The sequence below is a fragment of the Polyergus mexicanus genome, unplaced genomic scaffold (genome assembly GCF_030449975.1).
Source record: "Polyergus mexicanus isolate NDT 795.1 unplaced genomic scaffold, iyPolMexi1.0 SCAF_4, whole genome shotgun sequence".
Lineage (NCBI taxonomy): Eukaryota > Metazoa > Arthropoda > Insecta > Hymenoptera > Formicidae > Polyergus > Polyergus mexicanus.
The window spans coordinates 1,686,729-1,702,506 of NW_027223324.1; the positions used below are offsets into that span (position 1 = coordinate 1,686,729).

At 38.9% G+C, this 15,778-nt stretch overlaps 1 protein-coding gene across 3 annotated transcripts; it reads right to left on the bottom strand.

Annotated features, from left to right (window-relative positions):
• Positions 1-82: 82 nt before the first annotated feature.
• Fs(2)ket (Importin subunit beta Fs(2)Ket) lies at positions 83-14,576 on the bottom strand. 3 transcript variants are annotated; one of them, XM_070294872.1, is made up of 7 exons: positions 14,347-14,576; positions 13,763-13,821; positions 13,496-13,678; positions 12,736-13,089; positions 12,510-12,659; positions 10,440-12,307; positions 83-173 (listed from the first exon to the last, which is right to left on the bottom strand). In XM_070294872.1, coding segments are annotated over exons 1-7 (2,676 nt in total). In that variant the 5' UTR covers positions 14,408-14,576; the 3' UTR covers positions 83-172. The 3 variants fall into 3 exon arrangements, with proteins under 3 accessions (XP_070150973.1, XP_070150972.1, XP_070150970.1); XM_070294871.1 differs by lacking the exon at positions 83-173 and adding an exon at positions 8,996-9,850; XM_070294869.1 differs by lacking the exon at positions 83-173 and having other exon boundaries at positions 10,436-12,307.
• Between the last annotated feature and the right edge of the window lie 1,202 nt (positions 14,577-15,778).

The following is a 15,778-nucleotide window of genomic DNA, read 5'->3' on the forward strand; positions in this document are numbered from 1 at the left end:
GACGTGTATTAGCCTCCATCCGTGGATGGATACGACTGATGTGACGCGCGTTGCATCGTCTTGTTCGTCTTCCTCCGTAATCAAAGTGCAAGAGAGTGATGTCTCTCGTAGATTTGGAAAAAATGCACCCTCAACGATTTCGGCGCTGACGGCGATTCGCCGCGCTGCGTCTTCTATCAACAGGACACGGGTCCAAAATACATTAATAAGTTCCAAAATACGTTAATAAGTATTCTTCCAATTGCCGACTCTGATGTTTGCGTATTTTTGCAGTATCGAGATTATTTTAAAATGTCAAGAATATAGATTTATAATGTATAAGGTTTGAAAAATCGTTAGAAAAATACGAAAAATATATAGAACGTAAATTAAATTCTTTTTCAGAATTTACGATAAAAAACAATATATTATATAAGAGATTAATTTTACACAATTAAAATTTTCAATAGTCATGAAAGATCAATAATTTGCAAAAACCAACACAAACACACTTGCAAATGTCAATTATTGTAAAAAATATATAAAATAATTAAATTGAGTCATGTGTCATTTTTTAAATTTAAACAAATATACGTAAAATATATTTATAACTCTAAATAATGATACTTTCGGATGATTCGAAATTACGATCAACTTCACGCGCACTCTTGCACTGAATGAAAGAATGTATTGGAAATGCAATAAACGGATAGTTAATCACGAGTCGCGCGTGTGCCGCGGGGTATCGCGGGGTGTGTCCTTCTAATTCAATTGGGTTAAGGGTGCTTAAGAGAGATTAAGAATAATGCTGGAACATGTCGTGTTATATACGGACACACGATACAACAATCCAATACCCTCTTCGTTCCCATTTCCTCCGGATAAATGCGATTTTCTTTTCATCACGATAAAAATTTTTAATTCCATTAGAAAATAAGGAATTCTTAGATTATATATATAGTATAAAAATTTATGTAAATAATATAATTGCACAGGAAATATTCTAAAAAATAAAATTAAGAAATAAAATTTGAAATTTTAGTGTTTCAAAAATGTGCTTAAACGGAATGCGATAAATATAAAACAGGTATTCGAGAAAGGGTGGTGCAACGTTTATGATATATTTGAGCGACGACTGGTAATAATGGCATCACTGCGTGTATACAGATTTCATGGAATTTATTTTCGAGCCATCGTGTTGTTTGTGAGAAAAAAGGAAATCATGAAATAAAAACAGGAAGCATTTCGCATTTTCCGCCGATTAGATCTCGTTTCACATTCTCGTTTCATACGCATTCCTGTACGAGACCGCGAGAATTTTTGTCGCACTTCAAAACTCGCGTCTCCGAAAAAAGACAAATGAAACAATGAAGAAATAGCAGTCGAAATGACTCGATATTATATGGCACTGTCGCTTGGCGATTCGTATAATCTTGTTTCTCGCATTCATCGGTACAGTCAGCCACATTAATGTCTTAAGTGATATGCAATCGAATTGATTCTGTATAATGTAACGTGCTCAACGCATCGTGTATCGAGGTCGAGCGAGCGCCGAAGAAAAGGTCTTGGCGATTTTCCGAAAATTTTCGACCGATTGCGCCGAGTTTTTTCTCCGTGCGTTTCATAGGGGCCTTGAGGCGCGTCTATCGAGCGATCATTAATGTGACCGATTATACGCTAGACACACTTCCCGAAGACTCGTCCTCCAGTCATTCCACGATCGCTCTGGCATTCACGTAAGCGATGTAGCCGAAGTCACATTATCGTTGTCAATTATAAATCTCCACAGGAAACACAGTCTTCGCAAGCACCACATGACTGATTCAAACCGAATAGGAATAAAATGATAACGCAATACGATACACGCACCGCGTGAATATGCCGCACCCTCTCCTGTTGAAGTCTGGTCAGTTCCTCCGATCGTTTTGAAAACGGAACTTACAATTAAAGAAGCAAGTGAAAGAAGAAGAAATATTATAAAGAAATTTTTAAAGAAATTTATAATTAGTGCAATTTAGGTCATTCATTTTCCTAATTTTTGAGTACATACAAACAAATGCTAAAAAGTCAATAATCACATACATCCGCACACATGTAAGATTTTGACATTTTTTAAACAAATAAAAAATAATTATTTGCATAAATTCAAACGTTAGATAAAGTAGGCAATAACTCTGATACATCGTCAATTTCGAAATTATAGACATATATGAATTTTTGAATATATATTTATTCTTATAAAACCCGAAACTTTTGAGATACTATAAATTTTACGCATGGCCTTCATTCACTTGATTCTTTAAAATTTCGGGACCTCTGAATAACCGGCATTAAATAAAATAATCGAGTAAATGTTCCATACAGTTTGAGATTCTTGATGAATCTTTTTTCGTTAGAATTTTGATTTCGTATCCATTTTATCCAAATTTTAATCGCGAAATTTAAATATCTAGTTATATTAAAACCTTTTACATCTTGATTGCCACGCACACACTGTGCTATCACAATAAATGTTTTGGGATTCTTAATAAATAATAATATCGCTGCCGATCTCTTCTTCTCTCGATCGTAAAAAATACATGTTACATTAAATCCGATACCTTGTTCCCCTTGTAAATTCCCTCAAATATATAAAATAGAATCTCTCTTCTGTGACATCACATTTCTCGAAATAGTATAATTTGTTTTTTAATTTGATCATACATCAAAAATGATAGATATCCGCAAAACGTGGATAAATTTAGCGCTTTTCCTTTAGCTCGATACCGATTGTAGGCGCAAAAAGGACATTGAGTTGAGCAAATACTGATGATTACATCCGATCTGCGAGGGTTACGCCGCTCGAAAATCGACGATTCGATTATCTCTCGCGTCGCGAGAATAGGCCGTGATTTCTGCTCGTCGCGAAACACCAATAAAGATTTATCAATGATCTTATCACGCCATAAAAGGGTCTCATCCTACAGAAATCGGCGGATCGAGTGCCAGGAAATTGAAGGAGAGGGTGGAGCAACGACGACAGGCGGACGTCCACATTCAGCATCGTCCTCTTTATTTTTTTCGCTTCACCCACGCATATATAGGTCGCCTAGAGACACATTTTTTCTTTTCACCATGCGTCAATTATATTTATTTTGGTCCGATCGCCTCTCGATCGGCAGCAGCACTCGATATCCTCTCATGCGCAGCGCACCAGACGTCATCCACGCACGCAGCTGTTTTTTTTTGCTTTTTTTTCTTTTTTTCTTTTAATTATTTCGCCCACTTCGTCACGACGGTGGCGTCGCTCTCTCTCTCTCGGCATCCCGCTTCAAAAAAGCATCGTAGATCGCAAGGTATCTTGACGTGAACATTTTAACGATTTAACGTGAGAATTTTCGAATCGTGGCAATTTCGCGAAAACGAGAGAGATCTACACCGAATCTTATCTATAGAACAAATGTTTTCTTCGGAGCAATCGTGCTATTGGAATTTTCGTTTGGTACAATATGTAACAATTAATTATTATGGAACACGTGATTTTTAATTGACGGATCCTAATATCGATAATTCTCTTCAGAAAACGCGTGATGTGCGAAGAGAAGACTTATCGCTTCAGTTGCAATTTCTGCGACTTACAGTGCGATTCGAAGTAGAATTCTCTCTTTCGATAATATCGTAAATTGAGAACAAAGAAAAAAAAAAAGAAATAACTTTGTGCTTATATATTCCTGCGATACACGTTGCCTCGTCGTCACCGCCGCGCGATATCAAGCGCATCGAACAACAGATCTACGTTGGGCTCGTGTTTCGCGACTCGATCGTTAAAAAATATTATCGAAAATATTGTCTCGTACATACAAGGACACCGCAGGCGGGCGGCAAGTCGCGAGGACGCTTGCGAGCCCGTAGGATCACGTGAAAAATTCGAAAGACAATGATGTGTTGCAACTATTAGTTATTTGCGGCCATTGGTGTCAAATAATTAGACAAAAAATTTTATAAAAAGTGTGCTCTGGCATACAATCGCATTAATAAATATGTCAAGAAGGCAATCACAAAAAACGTACTCTCAATCTCTTTCTTCTTTTTTGTTTTGCATTATTTTCAATATTTGATTATATATCTTTTAGATTCAAAAATACATTTACATCCATAATGTGTATTATGCAGATTAATTTTAATAATATAAAAATCACAAAAAACGTACTATCAATCTCTTTCTTTCTTTTTTTTTTGGCATTATTTTCAATATTTGATTATATATCTTTTAGATTAAAAAATACATTTACATCGATAATGTGTATTATGCAGATTAATTTTAATAATATAAAAATCACATTCAGAAAATTTTTCATTGATCCCGCAGGCCGATAAGCGGCGCGATCCGGCCCGCCCCGCGATACAAAATTTATATTTACTTTTACACGTTTGCTTCTTGCCTTCGTTTCTCCAACATCGACGATCCGTTCTCTTTTCTCGAACGTGACGCCGCGATTCACGACGAATCACGAGCCAACCACATTATCATCATCAACATTCTCATCATTATACCATCATCCTCAACAGCAACATCAACACCAATATCATCAGCATCACTAACATCTTCTCTTCCCGATCCGCTCCTTCAATCATCGATGCATCCATGATAAATTTCGCTCTTCATTTAACTCACAGCGCACATCATCACTGATACAGCGTAATGCACACGACTTTTTAAAATATACTACATAAAATACGCTCATCACGCGTACGTTCGCTCTAGTAAGCATCGCACGCACTCTAGGAGTCTCGACGATGAAAAGGCTAAACAATTAATTAGTCGACAAGAGTCAAGTTGCTTTGTCGTGCTATGATGGATTTCAGGCTGGCTTCGTATGCTGGCGAGAAATCACCACCGTAAACCACGCATCGAGGACCTTCCGCCGCAAGGATGGTTTCACGTCGTTTTCTCGAGATTGTTACGGAGGATATTCTTACGGCGGAAAAATATATTACGAAGAACGTTGTAGATTTCACGCGAAGAAAATTTCCCGATAACTTACAGTGATGATCTAGACAGAGCATCGGAGCCTTATAATTTTTTATGATTAATCAATATTCCCTTCCACGTGTTATTCTTCTATCTTTGAAAAAAATCTTTGGCATGCGGTTGTTTGGAATATATAGACTTAACTTCTTTATCGGAGATCTCCCGAAGCTCTGTTAAAAGAAGTTTCAAATCCTTGATTGTAGGATCGATTGAGAAATATTTAATCTACAGAACAAGAATTATTCGTCCGACCTCGAAGACCTCCATACGCGTTACAAAGCCAGCCTTATGGAGCACGGTACTCGCGAGCGGGCTTTTCTTCACCGACGATCCCAACGTGTGCGTTTCAAGCTCGATCAGGTTATCGAGATAGAGGGGAAAAGGAAGGACTTCGATCGTAGGATATGCTATAAATCAGGATCGTCCGTCAGAATCTTGTCCCTGCGATCGACAAAAGGATCACAAAAGATCGCGAAGACCGTGCTCTCTTCAGGGTAAAACGTCGATTCCTCGCACACGAGAGATTCTCTCTCTCTCTCTCTCTCTCCCTCTCTTTCAAAAAATCACAGTCGCATATACATCTATTATTTTTTCTTTTTTGTATTTTCGTATCTTTTGTCATTTTTAAATCTCGTCGCTTAGTCTTTCGCGATTTCCCTTTCGTTCTCTCTCTCTTTTTCTCTGGCATCAAAAATGTTCAGGTCATCCATTCACCAACGAGTTCACGCTTCACTCTTGCATTTAACTTTCTCTCTCTTTCTATCTTTTTCCCCCTATTCTATTTTCTTCAACAAATTCGGTGACGCAATTCGCGGCAATCTCGCGTCAACATCAAAACAATCTTTTTGAAAACGAACGTGATTCAGAGTATTATTATTATAGATAAATACAATATTTAATATATTTGGAAATAACGATTAAAGCCATAATTATATATAGTGATATTTTTAGCATTTAATAAATTTCGGAGAAAAACACTTGATGATTTGATTGTTAAATATCTAAAGATAGTTTAGTAAAAAATATTTGTTTGTTTTATACAATTTTTTTCTTATTATTTGACAAATCAAATCGCATCATTTCAGTTTTCCAAATTTTTAGAATTCAAGGCTATATAACTTTTCTATTATAAATGTACGAATAAGTCAATACTAAAAAAAAAAAATAAAAAATAGTGATATATACAGAAAGTAATTATTTACATTTTTTTAAACCATGCAACTTTTATTAAGACTTGATTCTTTCGTTAATAATAATAAAGCTCTAGATAAAAATATATATTGATTCAGAGTCGATCAATATTAAAATCACAATTGATTTTCAGATCATTGCGTGTTCACAAAATTTAGCACCAGATTGATTTTAAGAAAATAATCTCTGCAAATTTAGGACGCGCTGCGAATTCCGGCGACCGCCACACACAGAAATTGCAAACTTTCGATCGTGAATCAGAAAAAGACGAGCGATCGAATTCTTTGCAAGATGCGGAAAGACGCGCACCGCTGTCCTCTCCGTCGTGATAAATTCTCACTTTCTTTCTCTCTCTCTCTCTCTTTCTCTTCATATAATCTTCGCTAAATGGAATGTATAAAAGAAAAGGATACTCTCGTGCTTTCCTATCGAATCCATCGTAATCAGAAAATTCGCTACTGATTGCAATCATTGGTGATAACCATGCTAAAACGATAAGTCATCATAAGATAATCGGTGAAATTTCGGCATCAAGAGCATTACGTTTCGACACAACAGGAAATAATCGATCTCCTTGATAAGTATAAAAAAGATTACAGAAAAATAATTAATATTAACTACATACGAAATACAATATTTTGGACGATTAAGTTTGTATACGAGAGTGTATATCGTTTAATAGATATAATGTATCGTAAAAATTTGGTATCATTTGGCGTAGTTTATTAATTCAGAAAAAAAAAAAACTGTTACACAGAGATATATGTTCAACATACTTTTGAAAATCATTGACTATTTGACAAATAACATAATCGCCTTAAAATAAATATAGAATTGCTCGAATAAATATTGCCACAAGTTCAGAAATGTTTTCCTGTGTTTTCGCAAAAAGTTTCATTCCGCAATTTATGAAAATCTTGTCTTACAAAAATAGTTTATTCTCTTAGAGAAAAGTGATTTTAATATATATATATATATCTTCCACGTTATGAAACTTTGACATTACCTCGATAAATTTAAAATTAATTAAAAGCTTATTTGCTTATCTATAATTTGGCAATATTCGTATGTCACATCTATCGAGAGATAATACATTATTATCACTATTATTATTATCATTGTTATTGAATCTAGCAGATACGTGAATAAAAAAATCGAATTGATTTGTATACATTTCTTAAACAAATAATAAGAAAAAAAAGATCATTTTCCTGCGATTTATAGGTATATTTTGAGGGAGAGGAATATCTAAAAAATATATATTCATTTCTCGTAAAATCCCGGATGATGAAATGTCGTGGCAATACTTATGCGGAATACTGTAATAATAAATGTCATTGTATTGTATATGCGAAATAAACCATGAATATCAAAATTCTTTAAGCACGCGTGTGTTGTAAACGTGCGTCATTGATGCGCGATGCACGAATTCTAGTTTTCGGAGACACAGAGATATAAATCAATCAACGTGATCGTTCTACATTCGTTGCCTTGATCATCGGGCGAGTGTCAATGAAATATCTCTGAGAACTGTGCGTTTCCACGCTGGCGTTCGTCAAAATACATACACTCGCGTTTATTAAATTCAAAAAGCTTAAGATTTCTACGTGTTATATTACTACGTCGCTATCTCTCCTTCATGCATTCCGAAAATTTGCAACAAAAAACGAATATACATTTAAATGAAATCGCTACAAATAGTCAAATTAGAAAGAATGTCCGGCATGTCCGCTGGTAAAAATATTTGGAATGCATGGCACTACCACAGACACGTTTCTCGACGACATGACGTAACTCTGTGTCACGTTATTATGTCGCTAAAAATTGCGGACTGTGTATCTCGAAACAGATCCGCGAAGAGGCTGCGTGATTCTACAGAACGACTCATGGTGATAATTCGCGGCATTGACTATTCGTTATTAAAGATACGGTATAAGCGGAGGTAGAAATACACCACATGATACTTGAGACGTACCGGTCGAACGTGGAAAGGTTTTTCGCGGTTTCAAATCGTACGATTTCACCGTAAATAGATGTAGTGAAATAGATTCCGTTCGGAGAAGTAGATTTTCTACCTTAAGCTACCCTTCTCTCCACGCTACGACACTAAGCTATGTCAATTACCCGTTTAATAGTACTCGACTTTTTTAAACGCGATCACGATATTTTCTCAAAATCCCGGTGATCCGCGAGATTCTCTCATCGTGTGGGAAAAAAAGACAGGCAACGCGTGGTGAGGAAGACGATTTCACCTAGACCTCGAGAGTGACTCGGACATCTCGCGAACAGGGAAGGAAGGAACGAGTATTTAAAAAATGTGGACAAGCCATGCGGTTGTTCCAAATGGCAGTGCAAAGCTCTTCGTCTGCGGCGTCACTCCTAAATACCGTGATCGCGCAAAGTACTTGATTGATTACTAAAGTGATTGGACACGTATCTCGACCGGTTATAAAGGCTAATAAAAGGAAAGCGGACAGGATAAGAATGGGGAGTTGTTGAGCATTCAATATCACTTGCTCCTATGGACGTTCAGGCCGGACGAGGACTTCGGTACAACTAAATCATTTGTGCCAGCAAAATATTAACTTTAATGATGCAACCAACATCAACAGACATTCACGTACGGGGAAAAAGTAACATACACGACATCATCTCATACTATTACACAACAAATCACGCGCGTAGCACAAACGGACCAGGAGTCATTTAATTTTATGAGTTTTACAATTTTCCTGACCTATCGCATTCAGTCTCTCTTTCTCTTTTTCTCTTCCTTGCTATCCATTCATTCCGCTGCATAGGAAAGTGATACATACATAAAATCTAAGCTTTATAGCTATAAACTGCGATTCAAAATTTGATGCACATCATTGAGAAGCTCGGTAAGAGCTTTACAATGAGTCAACGGCGAAAGTTACCGTAAATAAAAGATTCTTGTTCACTCTCTCTTTCTCTCTCTTTTTTATATCACACATACGCACATGCATACATACATTTTACATACGCTATATTATATTTTTCATACGCTTTTTCTCGTATTTATCATGCTATCACTTTATTTCAGAAATTCTCCCTGAGTCTCTCGCATCATTCATATACATATATATTCTCCTTCCAATCTCTCTTGGTGTTCCTGTCGCGCTTTTGGCATCTCATTCTCTCGCATCTTCTTCTGCTCATTTCTTTCACGTGATCGTCCATCGAAGTCATCCTCTCTCCTCGAGGTTTTATCTCTCAATCACGCGAATAGAAATCGCAGGTTTGTTCATACCAGGCATACTTGCAATCAGAATTATCTCAGCAGACTTCTCGCTTGGTTCATTCATCTCAGTAACATTTACTTGCATTCTTCATCATTATCCGTTGTCGGCATCCGGCAGACAGGTACTTATTTTTTTGTTCTCTCTCTCTCTCTCTCTCTCATTCTCACTCTTACTTTCTCACTTTTTCTCGTATCATATGGGCTGCGTTCAACACCGATTATATCGATAAAATACCGTCGCCAGATAGGGACAAGTGCAGACTCATCATTCCATTTCGTCATCATCGCTTTGGACTCACGCACATCCATCAACTCGCATCCGCACCATCCAATCTTGTTGTCTTTGTATTGTGTTTGATAGCTTTCTAGTCAAATCAAATTGCACGACAGTACAACCGTGGGGCGATCTGTAAACAACAAAAGCGAGCCAAATATCAGTCACCGTCGCTCATCTGTGCTCTTTCTTTTGGGGAGGGGGATTTCAGGCGGGCGTTTCAAATCGCGTACCAGAAAGTCCGAGAAACAGAAAATAACGCTACAACGGAAAGTAGCATATTTCTGTTAATATTGAAATAATTCTTGAATGCCTTCATGTACTCACGTGCGCGCACTTTCTCTCTCTCTCCCTCTCATTATATATTTCTTTCCGCCCTCCCCCTTCTTTCTTTCCTCTAATAGTCCTATCCTAATTATGGCCTATCCCCGCTGTGAAAAGTTCGCCCGTTAAACTTCACAATGCCGAAGCATGTACGATAAAATGTGCATGATAAAGGCGGAGCGCGGAAAAGCGCGAGAAGAGGAGCAGCAAAAGTAACAAAGATGAATCTCTTCGCTCTAATGGAACAATGAAACTGAAATACGAGTTGGAGAGAACTCAAAATAAAATACGATGTTAATGCATTGCACTTAAAATGAGATCAAATTGCATCGAGATTATTGCGACGATTAGGCACGGCGTTTATATTTTGAAAGAATATAATGAGATACAGTACTCACCAACTGGACGTAGCATTGGCAAGAGCTTGAGTCTTGAGCTTCCGAATCTCCTTCGCAGCCCAAGTCGCCAGCTGTTTAGTTTTGTGAGTTCGTGACTTCCTACCCTTAGCCAACAGCTCGTTAAGCGGATCAGTTTCCACCATGGGCAACAGTTTGACTCCAAACACCATAACGAGATCACCCAGTAGGCCTACCGCAGCTGACACATTGCCGTCAGAATGCTCGCGGTCCTGTGCTATCGAAGTGATGAATTGTATAATAAACGGCACGTGCGGCTCGATAAGGGAGATAGCAACATCTGGGCAATTGTTCGCATCGCCGCGGAGACCTTGGACAATGCCAGTGTAAGCTTCGAGTACGCCCTCGCGCAACTCATTCAAATAATCGATCATATCGTAGTCGCTCCTATCTACGTTAGCCTGCGATGCCTGTACTAGCGTCTGTAGTACAACGTCCAAATATTTCTTGAACTCTGGTCCAATACTCATGGCGATGTCGCCGAAAGCCGAGAAGATCTGCGGTTTAACTGATCGATGGACGGCGTTATTGCTGAGATTCTCGAGCAACAGCGTCATAATCTCGTCGCAGTAAGGTATCATTTTGCTCTTCAGTGCGCGGCAAATGTCACCGGTGAGACCGACCGCAGCACAGCACACTTGGTACTCGGCGTAATTCTTCAGACCAAGACAAAGGTAAGGCTTGAATGCCTCCATATATTTTAGAAAGCCTTCACCCAATACTTCGACCAGAGTGGAAACAGCCATGAGTGCATCTTCCTGTACACCGCCCGATTTGCACGAGTTTGAGTTGAACATGGACAGCAAAGCAGTCATTATCACATCGGATATTTGCGGTGCATCCTCTGGAGTGACTTTACGTAATACAGACTGCAAAGTTGCACAGAGCAACGACTGCAGATCATTGTATTGGGCGCGATCAGAGTGGCTCTGTATATGCGACTCCATCTGTAATACCTGCTGCAATCGTTCAAGTATTACCATTGTAGTCTTCTGCACAGTCATGTAACAGTCGCGCGGTGAATTCTTTACCATCTCCATCAATGCCTCATAAGCAGCGGATCTCAGATTGGCTTGAGCGCCATCTGGTCGATCCGTTGTCTCTAAGAGTCGTTGAATGATAAAATCGAAGTATTGTGACATGCAATATGTTTCTGGCTGAGTGGCATCTTCGCTCACTTCAGCAGATTCATAACTTGCCTCTGCTAATCCTGTAAATGCCCAGCATACATTGGCAGCGACGCGCGGTTCGGCTTTCAATCCATTCACCAAAGACTCCAACAGTGGTTTCAGATAGGTCTCATTGATTGCGGCATCTGGAATCATCTCACATATACGGCCGAATGTCCATGCTGCGGTATCCCGAACGACCACACTACTATCATACATCAGCTCGATGAGAGTGGGCATAGCCTGTTCCACTAACGGTTTCAATGTGGCAGGTTCTAAACCGCCGAGAATCGAGCCAAACGCCATAAGAGCTGCATCTCTATACCTCCAGTCGGGACTCTTAATATTATCCTTGACGAAGGGAAGAACGAATGGAACAATGGATTCTTCGCAGCAACTGGAGAGTAGCATCAAGCATACTCCGGCGGCTTTTGAAGGATTCCAATCGTCTTCATCATCAAACTCTTCTTGCTTGGTTAATTTTTTCATCAATACCGGTACAAGATATTGTAAAGCTCCTTTAGCATAATGTCGTGAGACTTTCAGCGGCGGGCGGCCTCCTTCCGATGCTTCTCCTTCTTCCATTGATAAGTCAACTTCCTCATCAGATACATTTGACCAAAATTCTATTCCCTGAAGTGCCACTTCATCAGTGTCGGACTTCATAGCTTCTAAAGTAATCTACAAAAAAAAAAATAATTTATCAACAATTTCGTATACATATTACAGTAAAGCGATAACTTGGAAAATCAAAGCCATTTTTTTCAATTTGGGAAAAGAGAAATGAGACAGCTTTAACTGTATATCTTTCTTTTTTTTTTACTTTTATTATTTGACATTGTAATTGTTTTTATCTAAATAAATTGATTAAATAGAAACTTACAGGAAACAGTGCTGGAGCCATATATGGTTCCATATATTGGTAATACAGTGACATAATTTTCACAAGACACTGTAACGCAGCCACTCTGATCTGAGGATTGGGGGACTGAGTAGCTTCGCAAACGACTTCCATTATGAAGTTTCGTTCTGTCTGCAAGTATGATTAAAATCTCAAAAGGTTAGTTGCTGATCACAAATTGTATGATAATTATATGCCTAATATTAACCTCTTTCTCAAAATTTCCTTTAGTAAACTCCAGGGAATTGTATAAGGCGCTTGTTGCTGCTAGTCGAACATGATTTGACGTACTGGAACCCTTCATACCGTGAATGATAGCAGTGAGAATCTCATTTGATTGCGATACCAACACTTCACTCTCAATCTCCTGACAGATATATCCAATAGTCTCTAGAGTGGCTTCCTTCATCACTTCGGTACTGGACGGGTTGACAACATTATTGACTAACAATGAAATTAATTCATTCCATTGTCCCACAGGCAATTCGGCAACAGCAACATAAGCGACACATTGCGCCGCAGAACTTGGCCTATTGTTTTCTGTTCCTAATGCTCCTAAAATCTGCAAGAATAAATATCCCACATATCTGTTATATAAAGAAAAATAATATATGTTTCAGCAGCTTGATCGCTATAAAATTTTATTTCTTAACATACATAACATAATAAAACCTTTTTAAATATAATTAAATATTTCAGGTATTCAGATACACAGAATTCCTATTCTACAGTTTAAAAATTATCTTTGAAAGATAAACATACATATATAAAAATGAAGATAACATATAGATAGAAAGAGAGAAACATTGTATCTTCTTATTAGAGATTCCTGATGTTGGAAATCGATAAATCATATGAATATTATTTTGTAATTTTAGGCAAAAGATAAAATCATCTCTGCTTAATAAAGTCAGAGAAGGTGTATTAAAATATTAATAATATAGAGATATAGGAATAATATATCTTACATTTTTCTTGATATAATCCCTTGTTTCAGCAGGGATAGTGAGCCAGCGTTGCTGGTACTGGAACTTCATGTCTGGATCCTTGGAGGTAAGTTGGTTTTTGAGCTGTAGACCCGCTGCCATGCGGGCGACGGGGCTCGCGCCGACTGTGACCAGCACGGCGCTGAGTCGTTGCACGAATTCATGCTGGAAAAAACACAACGAGAAGTATTATAACGCAAGCATTCCCTTTTGCAAAATTCTCGATCATCAATCCTTCGAGTTACTCACAAGATTAGAGTCGGCCGCATGCTGCAGAAAAGTCTGCGCTGCCACGAGCTCATTCTTATCTGAAAATGAGAGAGGGACATGTTAATCGCGTGCGCAGCGGAAAATTATAGGTTAGACAATCGCGAAGGCGCCTCGTATCGCGAACAGCGACGTGCAGATGCGAGCAACCGTCGCGCGAGACAATACTTTTCCGGCGGGGAACAAAGCGCCTAGCAACAGCACGACGGGGCGCGATATCGTGCGTAACCGCGTGCGAAATGGCTCGCGATCCCGTCCGCGAGACAAAGACGATGAATGCGCTGTTGGAAAATCACGATGGAGCCGAAGACGGCGATAGCCGCGAGAGGAGCACGTTGCGTATGAATTTTTCGGAGCATCAATTGCGACGCGCACGCGAAACGATTTTCGCGACTTTACTTTCGGCATCTTTGGCGATCGGGATATTCGTTGCGTGCGCGCGAATATTGCGTTCCCCATGCGACGAGATATTCCGAAAACACTGACGCTTGACCGAGAAAATCGCGCGGGCCGGTATACGTGACGTCGCCGATGATGGGCACGATGGTACGACTCGACAGACTCACCTGATGAGACGGTCCTCTCGAGGAATTGGATCAGCTGCAACGTCGTTGGATCCATCTGCATGGCTAATGGCAAATCAATCTCGTTTACGGCGCTATTCGTCACGAGTCCCGCGATTTCAACGGGAGATACACAGTATAGTTTACGCCTGTTCCTTGATACGAAAGTTCTCGGCGCGACCGGCGGATATCCACATGTAGCCACCACCGACTCAACTGCCTTCGACTTTCCCCCTACCCTGCACACCCACTTCCTGTGCTGGCGGTCTATCTTCTCCTTCTCCTTCTCTTCCTTGAAATCGGCAGCGCGATTAATCGCCCTCTCTCACTCTCTCTCACTCCTAGCATTCGCTTCCTTTGCACACAATGTGCGGCGCAGTGATATCTGCACCTCTTTGATATTCGCGTGCCCGAATCTACGTACGAACCGCGATTACACCGGGTGAAAACGCAACCTCGTTGCGAAGAATAACGCGGAATCGACGCAATGACGGACCCGGGGACGAAACTATCGTCGCATTTTTCCATTACGATCGTATTGTGTTTTCGCGAGCGGGAACTATTTTCTCAGAGCGTGCTACCGCCATGCAACTCGCATGCGCCAACTGATGCGCGCGTCACCTGGCAGTCCTGGCACTGCTTGCCAGCAGCCGCATTGGTTCAACATCCGTGCGCAAGATTAAACCGTTACGTTGGTGGGTCTTTTGATTTGAGATGCTCAAGGTAAGTTGCAATCTCATCTTTCGAGGAATATCATCTTTCGCGCAAATATCATTTCCGCGAATACGGACAATTTACGGGCGTTCGATATCATCGTCCGCCATAAATATTTACTATGTATACAGAGACATATTTAATAAGTACACCATTCAAACTTTAATCAGTAAGGAATTTTCTAGAAATTTACATTACAGATAAGTACATAACATTAACTAAAATATATTTGATGGCGATATATTCCGAAAGTTAAAATGTCGGATCATTGTCATTTATCTATCACAGATCAATCTGTTGCAAATACATGAGCCAATTTTATTATATAGGTTATTTTGTATATGTGTGTCCGTTATCTTGTAAAAAATATTGTATAAATATATGTATATATCTTAGATATATTTCTACATGTATATGTGACAGTTATTTAATATAGTGATTATGATTTCTTTACAGGTGACAATGTGTGTACGAGTATGTTTCGACATTTTTAAACTCGTACAGCGTAGGAAGATTTATAATATACAGACACGTTACAGATTACAGGTATGTATACAACATTGCAAATATTATACAAGATTGCGCAATCTTTCTCTTATTTATATTAGACTTAGTTCACTTTCAACGAATTTAATATTGAAACTGAGAATAAATAAACTCTATCTCTTTAATCTCTTACTCGAATATTTTTCTTTAAACATATATAAAAACTAAATCTTTA